Source organism: Sapajus apella, unplaced genomic scaffold (genome assembly GCF_009761245.1).
Source record: "Sapajus apella isolate SASKATOON/1434 unplaced genomic scaffold, GSC_monkey_1.0 scaffold109, whole genome shotgun sequence".
Lineage (NCBI taxonomy): Eukaryota > Metazoa > Chordata > Mammalia > Primates > Cebidae > Sapajus > Sapajus apella.
The window spans coordinates 6,266,377-6,279,944 of record NW_022437049.1 but is presented as its reverse complement, the minus strand read 5'-3'; the positions used below and the strand labels follow the sequence as shown (position 1 = coordinate 6,279,944).

The 13,568-nt window shown below is 36.5% G+C and overlaps 1 protein-coding gene across 4 annotated transcripts in view; it reads right to left on the bottom strand.

Annotated features, from left to right (window-relative positions):
- DCC (DCC netrin 1 receptor) overlaps positions 1-13,568 on the bottom strand; it is a 1,203,097-nt gene that overhangs the window by 109,673 nt on the left and 1,079,856 nt on the right. For all 4 annotated transcript variants that reach the window (XM_032259518.1, XM_032259520.1, XM_032259521.1 and 1 more), the window contains exon 21: positions 8,722-8,754. In XM_032259518.1, coding sequence (XP_032115409.1) covers positions 8,722-8,754 — 33 coding nt within the window. The remainder of the gene's footprint in view (positions 1-8,721; positions 8,755-13,568) is intronic.

Below are 13,568 nucleotides of genomic sequence, written 5' to 3'. Positions count from 1 at the left end.
AAGTAATGGGGAATATGGTGGACAGAAATTAGAGCACTTCAAACAGTTGGTCCTGGGGTGTAAGGGTGAAAGTTTAAGTGTGTGTGACTTGAGATGGTGGCTCCATTCTCAATTGAACATACAGAATAAAAGAAAGATTTGGCAGGGAAAGAAAAAAAGTTTCTTTGTCACCATGCAGAGTACTGGAAAAAGTGTAGGTGCCACTTCAGAAAAGGTAAAACAGAAGCCACAAAAAAGGCCAAGAAAATTCTTTGAAGATGGCTGCTACTGAGGCCTCATTCCTACCCCCATCCCGTCATCACTTTCTCTCCCTATCCCACAGTCACACCCCTCCAAGCAGGAAATTGATCAGTATCAGCAACGAAGAGTGAATGAGTTTACAAGGCTCTGTATACAGAGGAGGAGGCAGGTCTTCACTGGCCAGGGTAGACAATAGCTACTTGATGTGTTCAAAAGTAGGAAAACCCGAGAACTACCACATTCGAGCAGAAAGAAACAGCAAAAGCCTCTTCACCAATTTACATCTCTGCCATAGTGTACTACTCTGCAAAGGCAGGCATAAGATATGTTTGTGCCTGAGCAGATTGTATCCTAATTGTTCTCGGAGCCCATCCTGCAGTCCTCATTACTTCCCAGCTTCTTGGCTTCCTGACTTTTCTAATCCTAGAATTTCTCTACATACGGGATAAACTACTCTTTCCCCCGTAGTAGCTTGCATTGAGTCGCGTTCTACTCATATATTTAAAGCCCAGTATTAGCTTTTAAGAAGTCTTTTGTAATCCAGCTCAAAATGATTTCTTATCTGAAATCCCATAACATAGACATGTAGACAGTACCATCTGATTTGGCATTTTGCATTTTTCATACTGGCCTGAAATTGTTACTATTGTCCTCCTAACTACATTGCAAGCTTCTTGAAAATGGACCCATGGAACCATACTTTCTTCTAACGCTTTGCCAGAATCATTCTCTTCTAATGCTTTTAGTGCCAGCACAGTACTAGGTACATAGTTATCCACAAGCTTTCAAGAGTCTAGTTCTTTTCACACTTCATAGCCACAATTTTAACAAACTCATCAGCATCCATTGGTTTTGATTTTCTCCTTTTTGTACTCAGAATTCCAAGCAGCTGGTGAAATTCAAATCTATCAATTTTCTGCTAAACAAGGAAGGAAAGCAACAGTGGAGGTCACAAAAAGGGTCCATCTACAAATGTAACTACTATCAGCTGAATTACAGAGAACTTGTTTTCCTATTTAGCTTTTATTTTAGTAGGTGACTACTGAATATATTTTTCCCTGTTGGAAATATATGCATAAATTCTCTTCTCCCCCAAGATAAGTAAATATACAATATCCAAAGCCATTTGCACTATTACTTTCAGCTGTACAAACTAGGCATTTTCATTTGATGGTAAAACTTATCTTTCCAGATTACTCTGTGACTGCTTCCCCAAACATTTGTGTCATGATTCTATTAAACACTTATCAGAAAACTAAAGCAGGACAGATTCTAAATTAGGGAGTGGGAATGACAATGTGAAGAATCCAGCCAGTTCTCTGTCCTTGGAGAATTTAAAATCTGGTCAAGAAACTAAGAATGTAAATAGCAAAGTATAAGAAATGGAAAACACAGTAGGAATAAACTGGGTGTTATGAAAAACCAGATAAATAAAAGACCAGAAAGGTAAAAAAGGATTCTTGAAAAAAGCAAAATTGGGAAGGGAGTCTTAAAAGATAAAGAAGACTTTGCTTAGTTGAGAAAGAGAGAAATTATAGCTAAGGCTGAGAAAATGGTACGTTACAGCACGTAGCTGTGAAGAGAGCACTTTTTCCAGAGTGATTTGTGACTGTGGCATCTGTGGAGGGATCTATTGACCATGAGACCAAGAAAAAGATGCTGGAGTCAGACAGCCAAGGTCTTGATGTCAAAGAACTGACCTCATCCCCCTAAGCAACAGGGGCCCATCTGTGTTTTGGAGAGAAAATTGAGGAGGCAGAGTCTAGCACTGATTGAAGTGGGCAGAAAATAAAGCTAGGAAGACTTTGTACTTGGCCAATGTCTCTAGCAAGGAAATGGCATCCAAAATACAGCGGCTCTTACAAGAAGAACCGGTTTATGGAATTTTACTTGAAGTGTATAAACAAAAATGTCTACCTTACAGGTTTGAGAAGGTTAAAATTGTTCCATGAATTACATCAATTCCTATGAGTATTAAGTATTTTTTTTCCCTTCCAAAGTTTCCTGTTAAAACATAAAAACTGCTGAGAAGTTGACATAGGCAGCTATTTGACTGCTTGCTGGGAACTTGATAAGCACCTCAACACTCCATTAAAAGCGCATTATTCATTTTCTGCTACTACTATTTCACCACAGTCCTAATTTATGGAATTGCAAAATTTTGGACCTGTGAAAAACCCAGTTGAAAATAGCTCTTTCAAGTGGGTGTAGCAAGCAGCTGAATAATAAACTGTGTTGAAACTATGCACAATAATAGGGTAAGAAGTGGTTTTAATTTTCTATTAAACAGCTCCCATCAGAAGGCACTAAACGTTTCCATTTTTCAAACAGCAGCCTGGCTGCTGTAATCCAAACCCTGCAAAGTCTGGATTACATTAACTAAATTCCAAGCTTGACTAGACTGCCTCGAAAACCCTATTTCCCTGAAATTGGAAACAATTAACATTCTGTTTATTCATGAGATTAAAACTGCTGAGGTGTAAAACGCCAGGTGCAGTGGTAAGTACTTTGCCTGAATACTCTATTGAGGAAAGACAAAGTCCTTTAAACCAGGTGAACTTATGGGGATGCCATTTAGATATAACTTCCGTGATGACAGATCATGAGTCTGCATTTCCAGAAATTACACAGTGGTCAAGAGCAGAGATTCTCAAGTTAGGTAGCCTGGGTATGTCTCTGGGTCTAAGCACTGTCAACCTGAAATAAAGATATATAGAGATGCATCTCTGAGCAAAGAGCATATTTCAGAACATGAATTGCAATTCAGGATACACAAACCAAGGTAGCCCCAGGTGAGTCCAGAGAATAAGGGAAAAGACAGGAGTTTTATCAGGGAACAGAGGAAGTTTATGCCAGTTGTTTTGAAAGGAAGTTAATTGGTGCAGGCCGTGTCTTCCAGGAGCTGCTGAGTGTCAGCAGGTGTTAGGTAAGACTCGAAATCTTAGAATCATGACCAGGTCCTTGCAGTTTTTGGTTTAGTCTCACAAGACAGTTCCTGGAATAAATGTGATCTGAGTGCTTTTCCTTATAACCTCCTGACTCCATTTTAGTATGTTGGGTAAGACATGAATGACTCCATTTTGTATAATCAACTTTCACACCACTTACACACTGTGAGTGTTTGGGCAAGTTTTAACCTCTCTCTCTTTCTACATTTGTAATGGTGCTATACGAATTAAATAGGATTGCACATGCACAGTACATAGAAGAGTAATTGACACACAGTGGAAAAGCCATAAATGTGAGATGCTTCACTATGCAAAGATGGTTATGCCTGAGCTTTTTATTCTAATATCAATCTTAAAATTTCAGAATCTTAATCTTGAAACCAAAAGATAATTTAGTCTGAACTTATCATTTTATAGGCGAAGATGTTGACAGATGTTAATTCATCTGCCTAAAGTCACACAAGAGGTCCCAGTGGCCATTACCACAATTCAGAGGACAGTAATTCTCTCTCCATGTTGGGTGGGCAGTGTACAGCACACTTTTTTTTTATCTGGATCTGTAAACTGTCCTATGAAGGTAGGCCTCCTCTGTAGGCCTAGTATTTCAGATCACCCTTTTGCCAGGTCATGGAGAATTAAAGACACTTGAGATTGCTCAAAGTGAGTGAGCATTTTCTTTGTAATTCATCTCAGCAATGATGAAGATCACTTGACAAGAATCCTGCCCACTTTACGGTACCATATCATTGCCATAGCACCTATTCTATTGTCTCAATGGGCAGACAGAAATACACATGAAAGAGTAAACATTTCTGCTGATGCTAAGAATGCTGCTTTTCATACAAAGACATCTCATGGTGCAGAACAATATTTGGGCATTGAATGGCACATAACACTGCAAAAAAAATACAATCCCTCGAGTTTAAAAGTTTGATTTAATAATCACTTTTAAGAAGCAGTCATGTTTCAGATTTACAGCTAACCTCCATTGCAAACTCAAAACAAGAAGATTTTCTAAAATGCTTCTGTGAGACACTCTAAAAGGTCTGAGCTGATTTTAGAAGAATGAAAATCAAATTTTTAAAATATAGTAACCATGTACAGTAGAAAGACTGCACACTCTAGGAACCAGAAAGAAAAGTTTTGAGTTGTAACTCTGTCAGCAACTATTTATGTAATCCTGGGCAAAATGTTTACCTTCTTTTATCTGAAAAACTGGGGAAAAATTAGTGAAAGAGTGAAATGATAGCTTTCTTTTTAAATGTGGATGATATGGACTGAATTGCTTCCCCCAAAAATGTGTATATTGAATCTCTAACCCCCTATATGATTCTATCTGGATATAGGGCTTTATGGAAGTAATTAAATCATAATGTTAAATGAAATCATAGGGTAGGGCCCCAATCCAATAGGATTAGTGTCCTTTGAAGAGGAGACACCAGAGAGGTCACTCTCTACCATGGGAAGACACAGTGAGAAGGCCATCTGCAAGCCAGGAAGAGGGCCGTCACCCGAAACCGACCATGCTGAACCTTGATCTGGGACTTCCAGCCTCCAAAACTCTGACAAGATAAGTTTCTGTTGTTTGACCCACCCAGTATATAGCATTTTGTATTGACAAACCAAGCTGGCCTAGGCAATGAATTATCAGCATCCCTGTTCCCTGAAATAAAGAAGTGTTAGGGTCATATATTCATTGCTGTGGCGGATCATATATTCATTGCTGTGGCGACACCACTAACAAGATGACCCCAGATTGAGAGTTATTTGCCTTGTTCTTTAGAATATTCACAGAGATACAAAAAGGAAGATCTATAATGGGAAAATAACAGTAGATGAAACTTCAGATACAGCAACTTTATAGCCTTATGCCAAATTTGAATGTGTGGCGATATACGTGTAACATATTGGTTGATGGTTAAAATAGGGCTTTTGAAATGTGGTTTCTGGTGTTGGAATCATGGCTTTTCTACTTACTAGCTGTGTTTCTATAGACAACAACTCTCTGAGCTTGAGTTTCTTCCTTGCTGAAATGGAGATAATAGTTCCTTTCTCACAGTATTGTTACTAGAATTAAGTGAGTCATTCCTATAAAGCTCTTAAAACAGTGACTGCTGGCAAGAGCTGCATAGGGGTGCATTTTACCACTGCATAGGCTCACATCAGCACAGACAAATGGAAGGAGTTTTAATCAAAATAGAGAAAATAAAAAAGGAAAAATTCAAAAGTCAAAACCAAAATCAAAACAATTGAATTCATAAACATCCGGAGTGAAAGGATGGTTACCAGGGGCTGGGAATGGTAGTGGGGTGCTCGGGAGAGGGGAGGTGAAAATGGTTAAAGAGTATAAAAATAGACAGAATAAGATCTACTATTTGATACCACAATAGGGTAACTATAGTCAATAATTGTACATGTTTAAATGAAGAGTGTAATTGAATTGTTTATAAGTCAACATATAAATGCTTGAAGGGATGGATACTCCATTCTCCATGCTGTGCTTATTTCACATTGTATGCTTGTATCAAAACATCTCACACACCCTACCAATATATATCCACCTACTATGTACACACAAAAATTAAAAATAATTTAATTGTTTTAAGCATAGCTTTTCAATCTAACCTCTGTACCACTTCACATAGCCTGTGCAATTTCCTTGCCCAACCCTCCAAAAAATGAAACTACATGGTTAATCTCTAAAATTTATTTTACTTCCATATGTATTGGCCACCTGTGCCCGGAAGAATCCACAAAATTGGGACATGGGGCAAGAGAGAGGCTGACACAAACCAGTCTTATAGAGAAAGTCAAGATTAGAAAGTTTAAAAATGCCAGATTTCACCAATTTACAATTACATAAAGAAATTAGGAGTTCTGTGTTAATGCCTATCGTTGTCAAACAACTATTACTGTTGCTCACAAGAAAATATTTTCCCCAAATTAAAGCCATTTCAAATGACTTTTGTTTTCACAGTTACATTCTTCATGGCAGATCTTTGGTCCCTAAAATAATAATTGTGACAAGAATCTGAATACTTTTTTAGAACAATCAAAATTGGTCTCCCTTTCTCTCATATAAGTCAACTTCAACCTCCTGCTTCTTTATTTAGGATTCGTCTTTGCAAGGTTAATTCTGACCCCACGTGCCACATTTTTTCTCCGAGGGAATTTTCTCTAAGCAGAAATTCAGCTCCTGTCATAAATGTAATATTGGGATTATTTCTCCATCAGAAGGGGGCAAATAGGTCTAACAGTGGGAATGGTAAAACATATTCAACCAATTTGCTGTGTGCTGGGAATGGGAATATTAAGATCAGTCTTTTCCTATTATTTTCATCAATCTTAGAGGGATCTTTAAGCTGGGTTATGTCTCATGCATATGGTCATCAACTCAGAAGACTGATTTTGTTTATAAAAAAGTGCTTTAAAGGTGCAGTAAATTTAACATGCTTTCTTTATAAGAATTTAAAGATATTATTAATAACCACTAAATTATATGTCATCAGTCCCTCTCAATTTTACAAGTGAATTCAGTTTGATGTAAAATTTGGAGCCCATCAACTTGATCAACTAACTATATGCCAACTGTGACTGAATAAGGCTCCAAGTCACATATGTGACAGAATCCTAAGAGAAAAAGGATAACTGACCCGATATATTAATAGACTCAGTCACTGGCCGTAATTCTTGGGGGATCCTTTTGTTCCTGAGAACTGACCTGATTTAATTGTAGATGTGAGACTCAAAATCCATGGAGGATGTGTGATAATAGGGACTGGGAAATAATTTATTCATTTACCTTTTATAAAATAATCAAATTACAGAATATGTGTTTGGTAGCTTAAAATAATATTAAGCAAAACGGTTACCTTAAAAAACAAAAAGCAATTAAAAAGAGAGAAAACAATGTAATAGTATCCAGAGAGAAGTGGAAAGCCATTTATTGAGAAGCTTGGACATGTTGTCAGCTAAGTGGCTAATAATGTAACATTTCAACAGTTATTTTAATTTTTTTCTCTATTATTTTTAAATATAATTTCAAAAATTAGGAGTCACGAGTGGAAGCTTCAGATTTATTTGAGAAGGTTATGAGAGGTTGTTTCTATTATTTTATAACTGCAATAATAAAGCTGTTTCTATTAACTATTCCAGGTTTGGATTTGACTAAGACTAATATTTAATTTACCTATGTAAATGCATGCCAAGTGATAATTACTTATCATTAATATTTTTTACAAATATTATTTCATAGACATTAATCTTATGAAAATATTTTCAGTGGAAGCAAGCAGGAGCAGCTAGATTAAGAGAAACCTTAGCCCTGAGTAGGCATTGCTGTGTACAGTCCCATTTCTATTATTCCACATGTAAGCCCCTAGCCACATTCTGTTAAGCAGTTGCAAGGTATACATCCCCAGAGAAGAATGTAAACACAGGACCATTGAAGAAAATGCTGCTCATGCTGGCAGCCTTCTGCTGTTAAGGAGAGCCAGCATCCAGAGGCTTAGTGTTTGTCAAAAGTTAAAAAGTATTCATGTTGAAAGAATGCATTCCCCTAATCTCATGAGATGGTGCCTTATGAGACATGATGTTTGCAAGTAAGTTCTGCCCACAGTAGGTGTCCAAAGCAGGAAGGAAACAAACTATATAAACTACAGACTCTCAATCTACAAATACTAACAGCACTGACTACAACCAGTTTATAGTATTTCCTAACTCTTCTGGAAAGAAAATAACATCCTCAAAGAAATAAAACTCATCAACTATTCATTTTTTCCCTCAGCATTCTACTAATGGTCCTTTGTGTAAAGATAATGGAATCCTAATTTACCAATTGGTCTACAAATCATGGTAATAGCAAATTCATATCTACTTATACGTTGATGGATTACTCTTATTTATCTCCATTTTGCCTTTGTGTAAAACTTTACCTGTTTCTCTATACAAATCAACTTTTAGTAAATAAGGAAAAGGGAGAAAATATTATACATTGAGTCAAATGAGCATCTGATTCACTGAATAACAGCTTTCTGGCTTCAAAATGAACAATGATAATGCCCCCAAAAACTTGACCCAACTTTGATTTTATATATTAAAGGAAGATCATTGCAGAGGAAAATCACACATAATTTATGGTTTTTCTCTGTAGAGCTACAGAACTTTAATCCATAGCTCATGAAAGGGTACAAGAGCAGCTTGAAAATTATGCTGAGCTTAATTATACTTAATGTGAATTATTCAGAAGTGCAGACAGAGACTAAAAATTTATTTCATACAAAGAAGCTTGACATTTTAATTGGTCCTTCAGAATAGAGACAAAACAATTTCCTCTCAAGAAAATTTACATCTTCCTTATCAGAGTCTCAGCCTCAGCCAAGCAAAACCTCATTAACAAGATTAATCATCACACCAGTGTCTGCTTCATCGGGTGTATGCGCCAGGTGAAAAGAGGAATATAAAGTAATGACTGACATTTCTAACAGACAGGATTGATTCAAAAAACACAAAATGACAGATTGGGTCACCATACCTTGGTCATTAGCCATTTTGTCAGGGTGTTCCACTGTGGGAGAAAAAGAAATAATATTATTAGACTTTGACAGTTCCTAGCAAGAAAGGTGACATATCAAACCAACAATTTTTTAGCAAGTTTTCATTTCAAGGTTAGTGCCCTATTGAAATAAAATTGATAAGGACCCAAACTTACAAGTTTACTTCTGATAAATAAGTATTCAGAGAAAAAAACTGAAAATAATGCTTTTACTGTACAAATTCATCCTAAAATTATCATAGCTTTCATGCCCTTCTAAAGATAAACTCAGAACAATTATATAAATTTAATTAAAACTAGAATTAACAGTAAAAAAATGCATGCAATTACCAAGTAATTATCACCCATATACATTTAGGAAAGTTCAGGAAGCTATTTTCTAGTATGTGATTTTTTTTTCAACAACTTCATCTATTTTCACATAGATTGGATAAAATAATTGGCTACCATAAATATGGTACAATATAATCTAAATAGCTTGATAAATCTTTAGGCCTTGTGAAGATAGCTCTTGGGTTGTTCACAACTTCGATGAGTTAAAAGTAATAGTCTCAAAAATTACTTTTTGAAATTTAAAATTTAAAAATCTAAAAATTTTTAAGTTTAAAAACCTTTGTTTTGTTTTAAAGATGGCTTCTTGTCTGCTAACCAAATGAAACAAAATAAGAAGTAAATCTCTAGTATTATCACATTTCTGAAAATTATATGGCATTTTGACCAGTGCAGATATTCATAAGCTTCCCTCCATCAATTATTAATAGAATTATTTTACCTAGACTTAACTGCCTTTGAACTCTGAGCTTTGAGTCTTTTGGGCATATTTAACTCACTTAATTCCATTCAAACTTGTTAGATGGCATACCACACTTGCGGAATGCTTCCTGCATATGTCTCGGTAAAACTTGAATAGAGAAGATAAACAGGCAGCCACCAATAACAGTCTCTCATAAGATGTGCCCCTATTACAGCGAATCAATCATCATTGTTTGAAAAAATACCTTAAATGTCCTACAGGTGGTGGTTCTACCTTTTCTAAATAAAGCAGCACAAATCATTCTCTAATAAGGATGTTTAGAAATAAAATACATAAATAATAATTCTGTTAATGAAAGCCCCTTTCAGATGAACAGGGTTTATGTCTATTATATCATAAGACAGATTTCTAAACCAGAAATCAATTACAATTTTTTTTCATTTAAACATAACATGTCGACATATTCTATGAAAAGATACCTCAGTAAGTAGTAGACTTTGAATTCTGAATTACTCTCTGGAAAATGGTATATATACAAGGATTCTTGTGGGTTTGTTTGTTTGTTTGTTTGTTTGTTTGTTTTTGAGACGGAGTTTTGCTCTTGTTACCCAGGCTGGAGTGCAATGGCGCGATCTCGGCTCACCGCAACCTCCGCCTCCTGGGTTCAGGCAATTCTCCTGCCTCAGCCTCCTGAGTAGCTGGGATTACAGGCACGCACCACCATGCCCAGCTAATTTTTTGTATTTTTAGTGGAGACGGGGTTTCACCGTGTTGACCAGGATGGTCTCGATCTCTTGACCTCGTGATCCACCCGCCTCGGCCTCCCAAAGTGCTGGGATTACAGGCGTGAGCCACCGCGCCCGGCCCTGTTTTGTTTTTTTTGAGATGAAGTCTTACTCTGTTGCCCAGGCTGGAGCAGTGGTACAATCTCAGCTCACTGCAACCTCCATCTCCACAGTTCAAGCAATTCTTCTGCCTCAGCCTCCAGAGTAGCTGGGACTACAGGTGCATGCCACCACACCTGGCTATTTTTTTTTTGTATTTTTAATAGTGATGGGGTTTCACTGTGCTAACCAATATGGTCTCCATCTCCCGACCTCGTGATCCGCCCTACTCAGCCTCCCAAAGTGCTGGGATTACAAGTGTGAGCCACCATGCCCAGCCAATGCTTATGATTTTATAATTCTATAGGTGTTATTTTTAAAAACTTAGAAGTAAAAAGCTGCCCATGTTTAATGTATACAATTCAATGCATTTGAGAATTAGGATATATTTATGAAACTACCACCACCTTCAAAGCCACAGACATGTCCCTAACCTCCCAAAGTTTCCTCCCACCCTTTTCATTATTATTTATTGTGGTAAAAACACAGTACATGATCTACCCTCTTACTAAATTTTAACTATATAATACAGTTATATTAGTTATAGGAACTATGCTATATAGCAGATCTGCAGAATTTATTTATCTTGGCACTCTGGCTAGTGGTTAGAATTTGGTGCTCTCCGAAAGCTTTACATGAGTTTTATGAAACCTTGTACCTTGTCAAGATTTAAGCAACATTTTTTAAAGGTTCACCAGTCATTTAATCTAACTTTTCATAGTTTCATCACCGCAATTCAATTTTATCTAGAGTTTCTCTTCTGTTTCCCATTGAAAATTAATGGCTTCTCAAATACATTATATTGTAGTATTTTATTATGGTATTGACAAAGGTGCTTTTGACAGGCAATTGCATTGTGTGTAGCTCATAAATTTTGAATGGAGATCCTAACACAGCTGTTGAGAAAGGATACAACATTGTTGGAAGTCCTAAATCAAGTCTCCAGCAAGAATGACCTGATCCTTGACAGGATATGTCAAGGTCGTAAGTGGCCACCCAATCCAGGAAGTATGTAGGTTTGGCAGCCAGAACTGGACACACTCAAGAAACTATTCTAATCACCATCTCATATGTAGGTGAGAACTCTTTAGAATTATGTCACAAAAGATAAAAATAACACCCTTATCTCATTTCCATTCTTTGCCTTTTATCTTTAATCATATACATGCATTGTCTGCAGTCTAAGATATTTTTAGCAAAGGAAAAATAACTATATGTTATGATAGACAAACCCATTCTCATTCTTATCTTTTGAATATGTTTTCCTGCTAGCAAAGCTGCACTGAATATAACTTAAGAAATTTTGAATGTCTCAAATGTTACCTACTGAAGAGTATTTTCCAACAGGTACCATATGGATTCTTGTAACTACCTTTTATTATAGACAACAAAAATGGCTTAAATTTGTGCCTTGATTTTTTCTATCATATGTTTCTATCATTTGTAAAGAAAAATCATGTATTTTTGTTACAAAATAATATGACAACTAGACCTTTTTTCTATTCTGGTCCAAAGCTTCCAGTGCTATATTCTTGGGTAGGGGAAAGGCACAATTCAGAATGATGACTAAGGATGCCCAGATAATTTATTGTACTCTATTGAGCTTTCACTCTGAATACCACTCTTGTGTGTGTAAGAAGTGACTCCCTCCCTCTGCCAGAATCGTCTGTTGTCTACTCCATTGGGAGCATCCTTCCTCTCAATTACCTGATAGGCCAGCATGCAGAAGTGTACTTTATTAGCAGGAAAAACCCACAGGATAGGGCAGAGATAGACATAAGTCTTCCAATGGTTTGACAGTATGTAGGTATCCCAATGGGACCCTGGGGAGGATATGTGGAAAGAAGGTGGATATTTGCAGAGTCCTATGTGGTCAAGTAATCAAGGTCAAGATTTTTTAAATTAACATTCCAAAGAAAGAATTAGATACATCATATATGTGTACCTACATAAGTTTATAGTAAGACAATCCCTTTCTAATGACAAATGTCCTTTTAATTAAACAGTGAATATTGACTGAGCTTTCTGTACTTCTCTGACTGGTTGTTAATACCAAAAAGACTAAATGCTGGCCTCTAGAAGAAAATGCTGCTATGCTTGCAAAGGCTAAATATGAAAGAATGAAGTTTGTGAACACCTACCTGGGGCAAGCGTTACTATGAAACTCTTGCCCATTACCCAGGAGGCTACTGGGAGTTTTTGCATCTTCAGGACACCTAAGCCTTTCTCTCCGTCAAACAAAGATACATTCTGATGAACAGAGTATTCTTTGGTACACGTTTTGGAACTGAAAATCTTAAATCAGAGAGCAATAGCATGATTTTATCTTTGGTGTAGATTTGGCTCTATACCAAATCTTTAAATTGCTTATAATGTAGCTTTAAATATCCTATGATGAGTAATTTATTTGTTTTACAACATTTGTCATTGTGTCTTGTAAGATGCATGCATGTACAAAATCATTGATAAAAGTGAACAGGATCAATATTTCTGAGTAATTTTATTATCAAGCATGACATTTAAAGTAGAAAATATTAAACATCAAATCAAGGTATTAGAAATAACTCTTGTGAACTATTATGTCATAGAACAAATTCCTAAACTTGTTCTTACTTCTGAAAATAATTTTCTAGATGCGTTTAGGTCACTTACAGTAAACAGTACCCAATGAAACACTGAGCTCATAAAACAATCCCTAGGATGGCCATCAATGCGGGCCTGCAAATCTTAACGATAACTCATCACTCTGATGCTTAACACATTTGGATGCCTTAAGTCATCCTCAACCTTTCCTCAGATCTCTCAGCTGGCAAACATTATGGGTATGAAAGTAATTTGGCACTCATCTATAGATAAAAATGAAGCATTTGCAAAATGCTATCTGGCTACAGTTCATGCTGCCACAAAATGAATAACCAGTTGCCTTTTGATTGCTCATTTGGAGTGAAACCTGATTTAGACATGAGATCCTCAAAATGTGGATAGACAAAGATTAGCTCATTTCTATCCTCCCTCCCTCCCTACTTCTGCTCTGTCATTAGGAACTGTCGTGCAAGCTTTGGCTGAATGCTTGCTTGTGTGTTGCTGGCAAACTTTCAGATTAGCTGCTACCAAAACCAGGCTTTTAAATAGCTCACTCATCAGAATTCAAAAGTCCCTTATTTACTAGGGTACCTTTCTTAGAAGAA